Source organism: Centruroides vittatus, unplaced genomic scaffold (genome assembly GCF_030686945.1).
Source record: "Centruroides vittatus isolate TY-2023 unplaced genomic scaffold, ASM3068694v2 scaffold_1152, whole genome shotgun sequence".
Taxonomy (NCBI): Eukaryota; Metazoa; Arthropoda; class Arachnida; order Scorpiones; family Buthidae; genus Centruroides; species Centruroides vittatus.
In genome coordinates this window covers 834,182-847,987 of record NW_027122670.1, presented here as the reverse complement: position 1 = coordinate 847,987, position 13,806 = coordinate 834,182, and the positions used below count along the sequence as shown (strand labels likewise).

General features: G+C 29.5%; 1 protein-coding gene and 1 non-coding gene across 8 annotated transcripts; one reads left to right on the top strand and one right to left on the bottom strand.

The window, feature by feature from the left end:
- Positions 1–915: 915 nt before the first annotated feature.
- LOC136986563 (uncharacterized) lies at positions 916–7,048 on the bottom strand. Of its 7 annotated transcripts, none has more exons than XM_067284134.1 (3): positions 6,904–7,044; positions 4,851–5,045; positions 916–2,577 (listed from the first exon to the last, which is right to left on the bottom strand). In XM_067284134.1, exon 3 carries the CDS (start codon positions 2,469–2,471, stop codon positions 999–1,001), a length of 1,473 nt encoding a protein of 490 aa, XP_067140235.1. In that variant the 5' UTR covers positions 2,472–2,577; positions 4,851–5,045; positions 6,904–7,044; the 3' UTR covers positions 916–998. The 7 variants fall into 7 exon arrangements, with proteins under 7 accessions (XP_067140235.1, XP_067140236.1, XP_067140238.1 ...); XM_067284135.1 differs by lacking the exon at positions 6,904–7,044 and adding an exon at positions 6,647–6,668; XM_067284137.1 differs by lacking the exons at positions 4,851–5,045; positions 6,904–7,044 and adding an exon at positions 6,349–6,528 and having other exon boundaries at positions 916–1,681; positions 1,793–2,577.
- Positions 7,049–7,772: 724 nt separating this feature from the next.
- Positions 7,773–7,844, top strand: TRNAE-UUC (transfer RNA glutamic acid (anticodon UUC)). Its single transcript has one exon. It is a non-coding gene; the product is annotated as a tRNA-Glu (tRNA).
- Positions 7,845–13,806: the final 5,962 nt, after the last annotated feature.

The following is a 13,806-nucleotide window of genomic DNA, read 5'->3' as shown; positions in this document are numbered from 1 at the left end:
TTTTAAAAATAATTTTTATATTAAATTTAGAATTTTATATTTTAAAGATTTTTATATTGTGGTTAACGAAGATTTTTATTGTGTTTACAAAATACGTGCGTTTAGAAATTAATTGAATGCTTTTTGTGTCGCTTTTTAATGTTTTAAAACGATTTATTTTTAAACTTAAAGATTTTTTGTTTAAAAATGTAAAGTAGGACAATTAAGCTTTCATGTAGTACGTAAGACATCTGTTTTAACTGTACGACTGTCCTACCGAAAATACAAGCGTGGTAACTGTAATCGAGATGCTATTCTAGACCGGATAGGAAGGTCCATATTGAATGTTTATGTAGGATATTAGCTACATAATCTAAATAATATAATATTATATAAAAATAATTTTACTAATAATAAATGATAATTTTTCATTTTAGTAGTGATATTGTTTCTACAAAATTATTAAATTCTTGACTAATAATTCGATCCATCACTTCGCAAATTTAAAAACATTATGGATTTAAATACAACTAAAATTTAAAGTTGTAGTAAATTTATTTAAAATTTATAATTTTGTTAATTATATTAAAATTTTAAAAAATATATTGGAATTATTCAATGATTTTTTCGAACATATTAAGCATCGCTGATACTATTCCATTGATTATAAGTTCGAGTCTGATAAACAATATTTATCATCAATTTTCTTCTGTTTTTTAAAATTATCTTTATAATTTTATCTTACTATTGATATTTTATAGTTTTATTATCAATACTAACTTATACACAAAAATATATTAAATTTAAAATCATTCAATAGATAACGGCAATCAATCACTAATCATAAAAAATAACATTTATTTGAACTATAATTTAAAATTACATCATTCAATATACATCATTATAAAATCAATATAGTTTATTTTAGTTCAAACGATAATTTCAATTGTATATGTTTATTTATATCAAAGTTCAGAGATTATCCTTATAAATTATTTAATAGTTAACATTTAAAATGCTTAATTTAGGCCTAATTTGAAAGCATTAGCATTTGAAACATTGAAATTTAATTTGTATACTGTAGTCTCAACTTTTCTCGTTAAAATCGGAGCATATTTCCATATTAAAGTATCTTTGACACGATATTTTAGATAAATTTTGAGGCAATCCATTTTCATTGATAGTGGACACTCCGATCTATAATGATGAAGACGAGCCACGTCTTTATTTATCAAGCCGTTTCTTCTCAATCGTGGATAAAGTGGAATAAGAGCGTAATGATTAAAAACTGCCAATGTGTTATTTGTAGAAATAAAACTCTTTACCGCAAATCCCAATTTACTAAAATTAGCTGAACGGTAAATATGTTTTAACATATGCATATAATGAGGAACTTTAATGTCTTTGTAAGAGTTGGAATCACCAGTAAACTGATCAAAAAAATAAACATTTCTAGCCGAAAGTGAACAATAATTTAACAGTGCATCCGGCTGATCATCGAAAATTCTCTTTATCATTTGATGCCAATTTAAATCCCGTGTTGGAACAATAATCTCATCTAAATCTAACAGCAAAACGAAATTATGACTATGAATATGTCGGTAGAAACAATCGTTATAAGGAATTAATTCGTGTCTTCTTTTTTGCCAGATATTTTTATTTAAAAATTTTGTTCGTTTTTCGACATCATTAGGATCCTTACCTGGTAATGAGATGAAGTTTATATCAACTTTACCTTGTTGCTTATAGTAGTGTAAAACTCGCGCGACATTAACTGGAACGTTATACACATAAAATGATACTGTATCGGCACCTAAAAGAAATTGCATTTCGATCCATTCTATTAATCTCAGAGAAATGTCGTTTTTAAAATCCATTCCCTTGACACATACAGCAAAGTTTTTCTTTTCCGTTTGCACCGTTCTTGATAAATTAAAATATACAGTTGGTTCTTCACAAGAGGTAGTTATGACAGATACTCCATCGATATCTTTAATATTATACGGAAGAGGACAACTAATAATGTACGGTCTGTAAAATATTGTATCAGCGACTACGTCCCAATTTTTTAGCCATATCTCTTTAGTTTCGGCAGGAACACTATACCCGACATTATCTTTCCATAGTAAGCAATATAAGGATACTTGTAATATTCCTTCAGTCATGCCTATTATCCTGACTTGGGGATAATTAACGTCTTTATATTTGTATCTAGTATCATAAAATGCCGAATATAAATATATTTGAGATTTTCGGCATCGTTGCCAAATGCCATTATTAAGAAAAATCGAGCCTTTACTGACGTTACAAATAAAAACGTCTACTTGGGGTATTAAGTCTCTTCCATAATTAATAAGTTCTTTGACTATAAAAGCTTCGTTTTGTTTTAGATTAGAAGGTACGTCGAGAGTTGTTTCTTCCAAAAAGAAAAAGTAACAGATACAAACAAATGCGATGATTACTACTACAAATAGACTTCTGTTCCACTTCATACTATCCAAAATATCTATAAATTTTCTTCTTTATATTACATGATTCCAAACGCTGTATTACAGCTGAATTTATTTCATAAAAATTTTCGCTTTCATATTTAATGTTCTGTAAAAAAATAAGTAAAAAATATAACAAAATTAATTTAATAAGAAAAATAAAGTACAGTGGTGCCTCGTATAACGTACGCCTCGAATAACGGACGCTGCGAACTTTCTGTTTGGCCGTTACTTGACTCGAGCAACGGACTAGCTGCGAACAACGGACTTTCCGGCATAATTGGTGACTGCTCCATCGGTGCGTTCTTTAATAGCGGTCGCTCTACGTCTCCGCTACTACGGGAGTGCGCTGCTGTTTGTAGGCATTTAGGAACGACAGTGAAAGAAAGAAAGATGGCGACGCCCCCACTATCGATAATATCGTGATGGAGGAATCTATAATTCTAAAATATGAGCTTTAAAAGGCAAAAGAAGGGTCCCAACTGTAAAATTCAACCATAAAATGAATTATTTGTTGTAAAAGCATTCAAAATAGCCTCGAAAAACAAATTCGTAAAGACACTTACATCACCGCGTGCGCTAACTCGCGCTTTCACGATTTCTAAATTCTCATTCATAAAACCACATAATGGACCCGAAAAGGAAACTATCTGAGCCATGGAGGACGCCATGTTGCTTTCCACCGTAAACTACTGCTACAAGCGGCCGTTCGACAGCGTGAACTCCCACCGGAATTTAGGAACGCGTTCCGCAGGAATTTTTAAACGGATGTCATTCGCGAAAGTTACGCGGAGGAATAAAAGAACGCACCCCATGTTCATTTTTTTTGATACAGTACGGTTATTTTATGCTGCGGAACGAATTAGATGTTTTAGCATGTATTTCTATGGGAAAATGCGTTTCGTATAACGGACGTTGCACTTAACGGACGTGCACCTGGAACGGATTAAATACGTTATATGAGGCACTACTGTATTGGTTTATAATAAATGATTTATTAAAATAAAAATAAATAAGATCTGTAGATTTATACGATGACGAGTGAAAACAAATTGATGGCTTTTTTTCTAGCGAAGGATAACTCTAGCCGAAGAAGTTAATATATATATATATACAAATTTATATGTGTAAGAGTAGGATATAGCAGAGTATACGAATAGTGATAATCACTATTGCATGCTATTCTCTAAGCCAGTGTTTTTCAACCTCTTATCTCACGGCACACTTGAACCTAAAATTAAACTTCCGCGGCATAAATTTCCACGGAAAAATCACGAGCTTTAAAGTTGTGTTTGTAAGCAATCTATTACCATATTACTTGCCACTTAACCTAATTCTTCTTCTTTATTTTTTGAAAATTAAATAAAACAGTATTGTTGTTCCTTAAAATAACATCAGATTACGATAATAGTTATTTAAATTAATAATATTCATTTACATACGAAAGCAATTAACATTAAGTCTTAATTTGCATTTAAAAGTGACACGATAATTGTCTTTAGTAACCTGTCCAATGTCCCGCTATTTCTAAGTTAAAATAATTTGAACTAAATATGGACAATTATAAATATATTTTTGATTTAAAATTTATTTTAAACGAAGAAACGCAGTGTTACGCTCAGATCATTTTGCTTATGAATATATATCTTTTGTTACATTATGTAAGCCCTATACCTTTATTCATTATAACAATGAAAAACTCGTATAATCAATTTAAAGAGGTTTTAATTTTGACATGTACACTTATTGTTCTTTGGTTTTATTTCCAAAATAGTTTATTTAATAACCTTCAAAACTTTTCGCGGCACACCTACGATCTCTCGTTGAAAATAACTGCTCTATGCTTATTCGTTTCGTTAAGGTAATGCACAATTTGACGTCATTTTTAAACTTGTTCATTGTAAAACTAAAGGAATTACATCAAACTAATGTTAAAGCGTTCACTTTTGCAAAGAAACGAACAGAGTTTCTATTATGCATCTATCGCATTTTCTGTAGGCTAAATGTACTGTTTGGTGACCTGCACGACATTTATATATTTATGTGGGCATACATTTTCCAATGATAAATAGAAAAAGATGAAATTTAAAGAGAAAAGATTTAAAAAGATATAATTTTTACATCTGAGAATAGGATTTCTTCAAATTTATCCGACGATTACATTTCCCTATTTTATGTCTTATAAGTCTCTAATATATTGATATTTTACAGTCTAAAATGTGGATAATAACATAAAATACTTTGCTTTACAAACATTTAAAATTATATATTATTAATTTTAATTAAACTTATTTTAATTTATTCAGAAAATAATAGTATTTGAATTATTTTTCATAGAAAATAATTCTTCTACTTAATCAAAGATCAATATGAAAAACTTACCACTGAATTTCATGCTTTTCAACAGAAGAATAATAGAAATGGACAAATTTAGAAGCGATACAACACTTAATAAAAGAGGAATGGAGCAGAAAAACTCCGAGTTAACGATATCCCGAATAACCTCGTTTAAAAATCTGATCCAGTTAAAAGCATCCAAGTGGAAAATTATGTTCTTCTTTAACTAAAATAGCACACCTTTTCGGGAAAACAACAATTTTTAAATTGTCTTATGGCTATTTTACGATGTATTTTACATTCGATTCAAATGCCTAAATATATATATTTGGCTATCACAACTGAATAACATCGTAAAACATTAACCTAGATAATTAGATGCGAAGATACTCTAAAAAAAAAAATGAATGGAAAACATTAAACATAATAGAATAGCCTTAAAAAAATATAGAGAAATATAAAATATTTCACTTTTTATGCAAGATTATTTCAGGTCGTTGTTATATATTTTGACACTAGTAATTTTAACTTAACAGGATAAAATTAATTTTACAAATTTAGTCCATTTTACTAGAAATACAGTGTAAATATTATATTCCGTATTGTGAAAATGCCCGATACAGACAAATTTTATTAAAATAGCAACTTATATAAATTTAATGTAACTGTTTAGTACATGACTCGAACTAATTACAATGTTATGGGCTGTAGATCAACTATAGTTCATTTGAGCGATTAATAGTTATTTATGCTACTTCTTCAGACCACTAACTATAAAATTAATAAACAGAAATTTTAGTAACGTTCGATATTCATTATATTAAATTATACTATATAAAATTTACACTAATAATAGAAAAATAAAACATTTTTGTGCTATTTACACGATAATTTACTGACCGGTGTGACTTTCTGATACATTCAAACCTTCGAACAACGGCCATTTTTTTTTTTATGTTACCATCAGTGGCTGTTGTTCGCAGGTTATTTTGTATACGTTATTGGAGGTTCGACTGTACATAATAATGGATAGAAATATTAATTCTTAAGAAAAGGATATAACATTTATTATCTTAAAATTATATTTTTGCTCGTGTGATTATAAAGTAATTATTAAGTCGTATTTAAATAAGAATCCAGTTAATTAGAAAGAGCTTTAAACGTAAGAAAGAACAGGAAACGTACACAAAAAAAATTATTTTTTCTTATTCCAGTGACGTAAAAATTTGAATTTATAATCAATATTCGTGAGTCAAAATGAAAAAAAAAAAAATTGTAAGGTCAAATTTGACCCGCCACGCATCTCCAGTTAAAAGAGTGACTATTAAACAAACTTGAATAAAAAATATATATAATACCGGACCTATTATGTTAATATTAATGTATAAAAATGTATATTAATTAAAATATTTGTATAAAAGATTTGTCTAAGTAACCTATAAACCCTAAAACGCCTTTGAAACTTGGACGATTGTGAACTTGTGAAAAACATAAACTACACATAGAATTAATTAAAGAAAAAACAATAATGCTGCGGATCCACCTTATTTTGAAATTAGAAAATAATTGAAGATAAGCAGATGCAGGTCATTATAACAGGTGGCCCGTGGAATGCGTGTGAAAGTATCCAGTAACAGGAAAGTAAAAACAAATTAAACAATGAAAACAACAAGAATATACTTTCAATTATTGACGTTGTGCAATACTTTAATTAGATTTCTATCTTTTTCTTGCATGCATCCATTCAAAATTTAATCATTTTTTTTATAACGATCAAAAGCTAAGTTATATATTTAAATATATATATATTGTATATATAATTTTTTTTCTAGTTACTCTACCTGATCGATACTAATTGTTTCGTTCCTCCATTAGAAAAAATAATAATGAAAAATTAATTAGTAACTAGTCATATTTAAATACTACAATTATATTAATAAAAAACTAAGTAGTAACATTCTATTGTTAACGATATAAAATGCGTAATGAAGTAGTTAATAATCTAAATAATAAATATATAGGATAATATAGCAGTTTTTAATTTTATTAAATTAATATTAATAATTAATGGAAGTTTATAGAAGATGTAGGAACCTACCAAAACAAGCAGTTCTTGCAGCAGGTGTGTGAAGAATGTATTGTAGATTCACTTATTGATGGGTGTTAATTCTGTGAAATAATTCACTTCAGCAGACGACAAAAGCAGCGAAGATAGACGTCTGCAATGTGGGTGTCTTTAACCGGTTTTGAGTTGGCGATGCACTTCGTTGGATGCGTTATGCTGTTTACAGAACGCTCATTTACGTAATGTTACTCATAGAATTACTCAACTTTATATTCAATTATTACTTATGTAATTGATATACAGTATTAAGCTGTTACATTCATAAATCAATAATGGTGATTATGAAGTGGTTATTAATATCAGATTAATAAGTTTAATACGTTTAAGTTCGTCTTCAGATAAAGAAATCGTATTAAGAACGAAGAAAAAATTTAATTTCTCAGTTCATTCCTGTATTAACTCGTGTCTTAGTGAATACGTTACAATTATCTCGTTAATCTTTATTAATTCTACAGTAGAATATATTGTATAATGTCGATAATAAGAAAATAAATAATAAAAATTTGCATAAAAAATTAAAATTTACAAATTTTAGAAGATAAGTTACTCATCCAACTTGCCCCTAATTTGTTTAGATGATAATTGTACTAATCACAAATCAAATAAAATAATAAATTTAAAAAGTTTTGAAAAATAACTAACTATAACAGGAAGAAGAAAGAAAAATGATGATTAATTAATAAAAAATTTCTTATGTATATAGGCCTATAATTTTTTTATCACATAATTTTGTCGTTAACTAAATGTTATCATTATAAAAGATATAATCAAGCTATCACCATTGCTAACTTCTGTAATTCCTATAATGATATCTATAGACTTAACATGAGTATGAAATGTATTCCCATGTGGTCTAGTGGTTAGGATATCTGGCTTTCACCCAGAAGGCCCGGGTTCGATTCCCGGCATGGGAAAATTTTTCTTTTCTTTTTTTTTTTACGGCTAGATTATCTATTACCCTGGTCATCTAGCTACGTTGTAGCTGTGATGAGTCCGGGAGGGCAACGAACCCAAGGAATTTCTCATGGGAGGTTTGTCGGGCCTTCTCCCTTCATCACCTGGTCGCCTCTGTTCTGAGCTTAACCAAACCCACGACAAGTATAATTAATAGAGCTTTTTAGTGCCCATAGGACAAAAAGAATTAAAATGTAGAGAAGACCTGGGTGAATTGCAACAGCTTTCGAAAATTTTGTTTCTAATTTTATACATTTGATAAGCAAATCTAGTTATCTTTTATATTTATCCACAAACGAGTACAATCTTTTTACAGCTGAAAATACCAGACCAGTTCAAATGTATATATAATAGAAATTTGGTTGCTACTTGCCCCATTACTGGGGCAATTTTCAACTAAATTGTCATTATACATATCATTGCATTTATTTCCAAAAATGATTTTACTGCAACATTTTACGTATATTTTCAGCTGCTCTTCTTTATCATTAAATAATTGGCTAAGTGATTTATAGCCAGCATTCAGTGATTTGGTATCCTGATTGTTTCCGGTTCAAGGAAAAAATTTAAATTATTTCCAAACAATACGTTTCCGATGAAATATTTTTCTCCAATTAACGACAACGTGTGAATTTATAAACGTCCGATACTTTAGGATATATACTATATTTGCTATTATCAATAATAGAATAGTTTAAATACTGAAAAAAATAAACTATCAAGAATTCAGGTTTAAGAAATTAATTAATAGAATGACTGGGAAGATAAATATATTTAAAAATTCACATAATTGAAAAAACAACCAAAATAAATTTAAAGTGTTTTCATTTCGTCCTTTTTTACGTCTCAGGACCATAACAATCTTAGTGCGAAGTCGATCTTTAGGCTATTTGAAAGCTCTCATCCGCTTCAAAGACGAAATGTGAGAACACTTTTAATTTATTTTAGTTGTTTCTTCAATTATTTATAAATTTTTAAATTACGAGGGCCTCTTATAGCGAACCCATTACGGGTTCGGCCAGGCCCACAATGGGGCGACTGGGTGGTCCCCAGAGCGGTAGGTTCCCACCTTCACTGTTAGGCCATCCGGCCGTCGTTAACTATTAGAGCCCTCTATAAACAGAGTATGGTCAACTGGGGGGTCAAAATATGATTGGCTACTGCCGATCACGTGGTTTGTGGACGCCATTATGAGGCCAGCTTCCGATCTGCTTATGACGAGTGTCAATCAGCTATTTATTACGATAAATAACAGGATTGGAAACTTTATATATCAGGTAGTTTCAATCTAAAATAGATTCTAAACATCAAGTTAGTTCTTACTTTGCTATACTGACGTTAGAAATCATTGTTTTAGCCTTTAGATCTATCGATACATCTACGTGGTACGATCCAAAAGTTCGAGGAATGCAGTAATCTATGACAACAAAAGCATGTATTTGAAGTTACAGCGTATGAAATGGATTCTACCAAACCACCTCTACGTGTTCAGGTTAATTTCACCCATGTCATGTGATTAAACCACGAGCGCTGCTGTTTTTTTCCGGAGATAGTTACCTTTGTCCTGCGACGTAATCAAAGTGGAGTTTCAAGAACAACCTCCAACATTAAATTTTGCCAGCGTTTAGGTAAAACACCTACGGAGATTTTAAAATTGCTAAGAAAGGTGTACGGTGATTCTACGGTGAAAGGTCACGGTGAAGTCGAAATGTTGGAGGTTGTTCTTGAAACTCCACTTTGATTACGTCGCAGGACAAAGGTAACTATCTCCGGAAAAAAAACAGCAGCGCTCACGGTTTAATCACATGACATGGGTGAAATTAACCTGAACACATAGAGGTGGTTTGGTAGAATCCATTTCATACGCTGTAACTTCAAATACATGCTTTTGTTGTCATAGATTACTGCATTCCCCGAACTTTTGGATCGTACCACGTATATCGCTCTTAAAGCTACCACATAAAAATAGATCATGCCGGGTTGATCAGCCATTAATTGCTCAAAATAGAGCTCCTAAATTCAAACTGCATCGATTTCCAAGTGATAAAGCTAAGAAACAAAGCATTGGAGATTAAAGTAAACAGGCTGGATGAAAATAAAAAATTACGCATTCCTGGAAAACATGCATTACTTTGTCAGAATTTTTATGAGAAAGAATCAGAATTTTATGAGGTAAGAATCAGAATTTTTATGAGAAAGAACTTCTGCTTTGCCTACCTATTTAATTGTACAGTACATTGCACATTAATAAACTAAAGCTAAAGAGTATTAAGTCTGTTAATACATTTTAACCTTTATAAGTATATTGGTTTAGTGATGTGAATATTTACAATTAACTCCCATAGGTTCATTTTGAGAAAGATCAGTGTGAGAATCACAGGAAGGATGGAAGAAGATTGCTGAAGCTTGATGCCGTCCTACACTTTTTTCTCATAGACCTGCACCTAAGAGAAGATGCTCTGAATCAAAAACAGGGCGTAGAAACAATTGTGAGTGTATAAATCCGACCTTGGACCACAATTAGGCTACAAATTTATCTCCTATGACATCTATGCAGCCCAGTACAGACATATTTATAATATAAATTTAAAATATTCTTATTAAATATTCTATTTTTTTTTATTGCATACTTTGATTCTTTTTGAAGAAAATGCTGAAGAATGTAAAAGCACGAATGAAGATGAAGACAATGAGACATCTGGTTCAGTATTTCAAGACTCTGGTAATCTTGTTAGCCAGCCACTGTCACCAAAATCAAAACAAATTAATGAATTGTAATCTCAATTGCATAATGCATTACATAGAGTTAAAAGAGTGCAGAAAAGAATAAGGATCTCTATGAAGAGATAAGAAAATTAAAGTCTAGAGTCAACACAGAGTACAAACATAAAATTAATTTTCAATCCTGATCAAATAACAGCCCTTGGAAATGTGTCAACACGGAAAATAAAATGGCAAAGTAATACAATAAGAAAGGCTCTGCAGTTAAAATTTGCTTGTGGAAGATCAGGCTATGAAATGTTAATTGAACAAGGCTCGCCTCTTCCCTCTTTACAGACATTGTAAAGACGACTACAGAACACCCCCTGTAACAGGGAAATTACCCTTTTTATTAATAAATTATTGATATTTAGTAATTATCTGCATTCCTTGCAAAAAATGCAGAGAATCACTATTTGTTACTATGTTACACTATGTTACTTGAGTTTTTCTTATTGAAAAATAAACTTTATTGATTTTTTTTTTTATAATTTTTGTCTTTAGTTATATTTTTAAATTTAAATACATATTTTTCAGATTATTTATATTGCAATAGTGCTGTGAATAAATGTGATCCACTAAATATTTTTTAATATTTTCACTTTTTTGCTTCTAGCCCTGTTATTGTTATATATTTTGTCCATCACTTATAAACTACAATTATTCCGAACATAATTAAAAATTATTTCTAAAAATGTTTAACTTAATATAACTTCTTTCTGAATCTAATTTCTGTTTTTAACTAACATTGCTCATTTAAATGCTAAGCAGTACTGTGACACTGCAACTTTGGCCTCAAAATGGCGTCCATACGTTAGAGTGGCCATACTCTGTTTATATAGGGCTCTATTAACTATATACTAACGCCGCCCTCTAAATGCCCACAGTACAGAATTTAAAATAATAATTCACTAATTTAAACTTTACTTTTGATATTAAAATTATTATTGTATGCTATATTTAATTACTTATTATATTATTAATATGTATTTCTACAATTTTCAATGTAAATATATATTGGCAACACTGAAGAATTCGAAGCATGTAAATCAATCCGTAAAATGGGGTATGTTGATATTGCCGTTTAGTCAACGTTTGTAATAAATCCGTGACGAAAGTTAAAGGTAAGATCACTCTCCACTCGCTCTAATATTTATAATGAGACAAACGAAATAATATTTCGAAAGCAATTAAATCGATGGAAAAAAAAAGTTGGGTAATGAGAAAGAGTAATCATGTTACATTGAAGGAATTTCCAGGTCAATATCTCTATATTTATATACGTACGAATTACTTAAAAGTAACTCCTACCGAATTTGCATTTGTTAATACATCAATGAATTAATTTCCAATTAAATCTTCATACATTAAAAAAGTTCAGTACCAATTTTTCATTTGTAATTTTTGATAAATTACTTAAAATTTTACTTATATAACATTATTTAAAAGAGTTTAAACAGTATTGAAATTGTTAAATAATCAATACTTAAAATGGACGACAAAAGAAGTGTCATTACATAGATTAAACTTGGATTGCAACATCAATTTTTATATGACTCATACTATAATATGTTGTTTTTATGTAGGAAACAAGATGTTCGATTGGAAGGAATGGTTGGATTATTTTGTTCGTTGGGCTGCAGAGTCGCCCGTGGAATTCATATATTATGTCCTTTTGTGTCTGTCTCCATTCTTATTAATAAGTGCAATCCTTTCGTGGAAACTCGCCAAACACATAGAAGCCGAAGAAAAGAGGAAGAAACTGAAGTCGAGAAAAAATACCAACATTGCCGAAACGCGCAGATCTAAGACGGATTAGAATTATAAATGTTTCCAGTTTTAAACAAAAATTTTAATTCCAATGAAACAATTATGATTTTTCTTTTGATAAAAAATTTTTAATCAGTCACATTAATGTAAATGTGAAAATAGTTTTTTTTATAATTTTTGATGTATGTATATATTCGTGTATACATTATATATATTTGTATAATTAAAAACGTTTGATTTATCCATACATAAATTTGAACTAAATGTATAAATAAAAGTTTATTGCATTAATAATCAGTTGTTGTTAAATAATTCTTAGAATGTTGTATATATATAAAAAGTGTGTGTATGTGAGCCGTGACCGTGAAAAAGTGACTTTTGAGTAATTGGCATTAGATACTTTGTAAACTTGCCAGTTTTGACATTGGCTCTTCCATACATATATATAAATTTTTTCAAAATATATAGTCAAAAGTTGAGGAAATTTTTATATATACAGTATACATAAACTCCCTGCCTGAGGGCTCTTAATTGGGTCCATAATGGAAAGAGTTTTACAAGGGCTATTTGTCCTGATATGTCAGGAGAAACAGCCCATAAAAAATTTGATCCCCAGAGTGTAAGCTGACATCTTTACTGCCTTAAGGTCATCTGGTCAAATTATATACAGTATTGTAAAAATGAGAATATAAAAACTTCACAATACACAGATTTTCATGTTTAAAATGAACATTTTTTGAATTCTTTGTTAAATATTGCAGATTATAGAACAATTAAACCTATACGTTATATTTAAAAGCTAACTTTATAAGAACTGAAACAAATTGTATTTTGCCAAACGACTGCCATATTAAATCGGGCCACTTCTCCACAATTTAAATTTCTAAATAATATGTCACTAGAAGCAGGTGTTAGGCACCATCTCTTATTAAATTTAAATAATTAAATTGCATGGTATATGTACATATATTTACCATGAAATTTATATTACTCTTTGAATCTTGTCTATAAAAATTACTACTGTACGTACATCAAATTTTATAAGAATTGAATTGTATTGAATTTGCATGTATATTAAGTATTGAGAGAATTATAATTTGACTTACAGTATACTCTCATGCTGCAGGTAGCATCAAAAACATTTCAACTACTAGATTGTATTTTTACTTTTGTTAATTTTTTTATGATAAATAACAACAATGCTTTAAAACACAAAAATCCTAAAACAGTAGTTAGTTAATATGTTGATAGATATTTTTGGTTTTTAGCAGTGTTCTATTTTTATTCGTACAAAATACCCGAGTTGAAACATGGGAAATTATTTATATTACATTTCCATACTTTTTGTTGTATATATTAAAATAAATAAAAGGATTATATTATAGAAAGATT

Excerpts from the sequence above, each read along its gene's own strand:
- LOC136986563 (XM_067284133.1), bottom strand. The coding sequence starts at position 2,471 with ATGAAGTGGAACAGAAGTCTATTTGTAGTAGTAATCATCGCATTTGTT.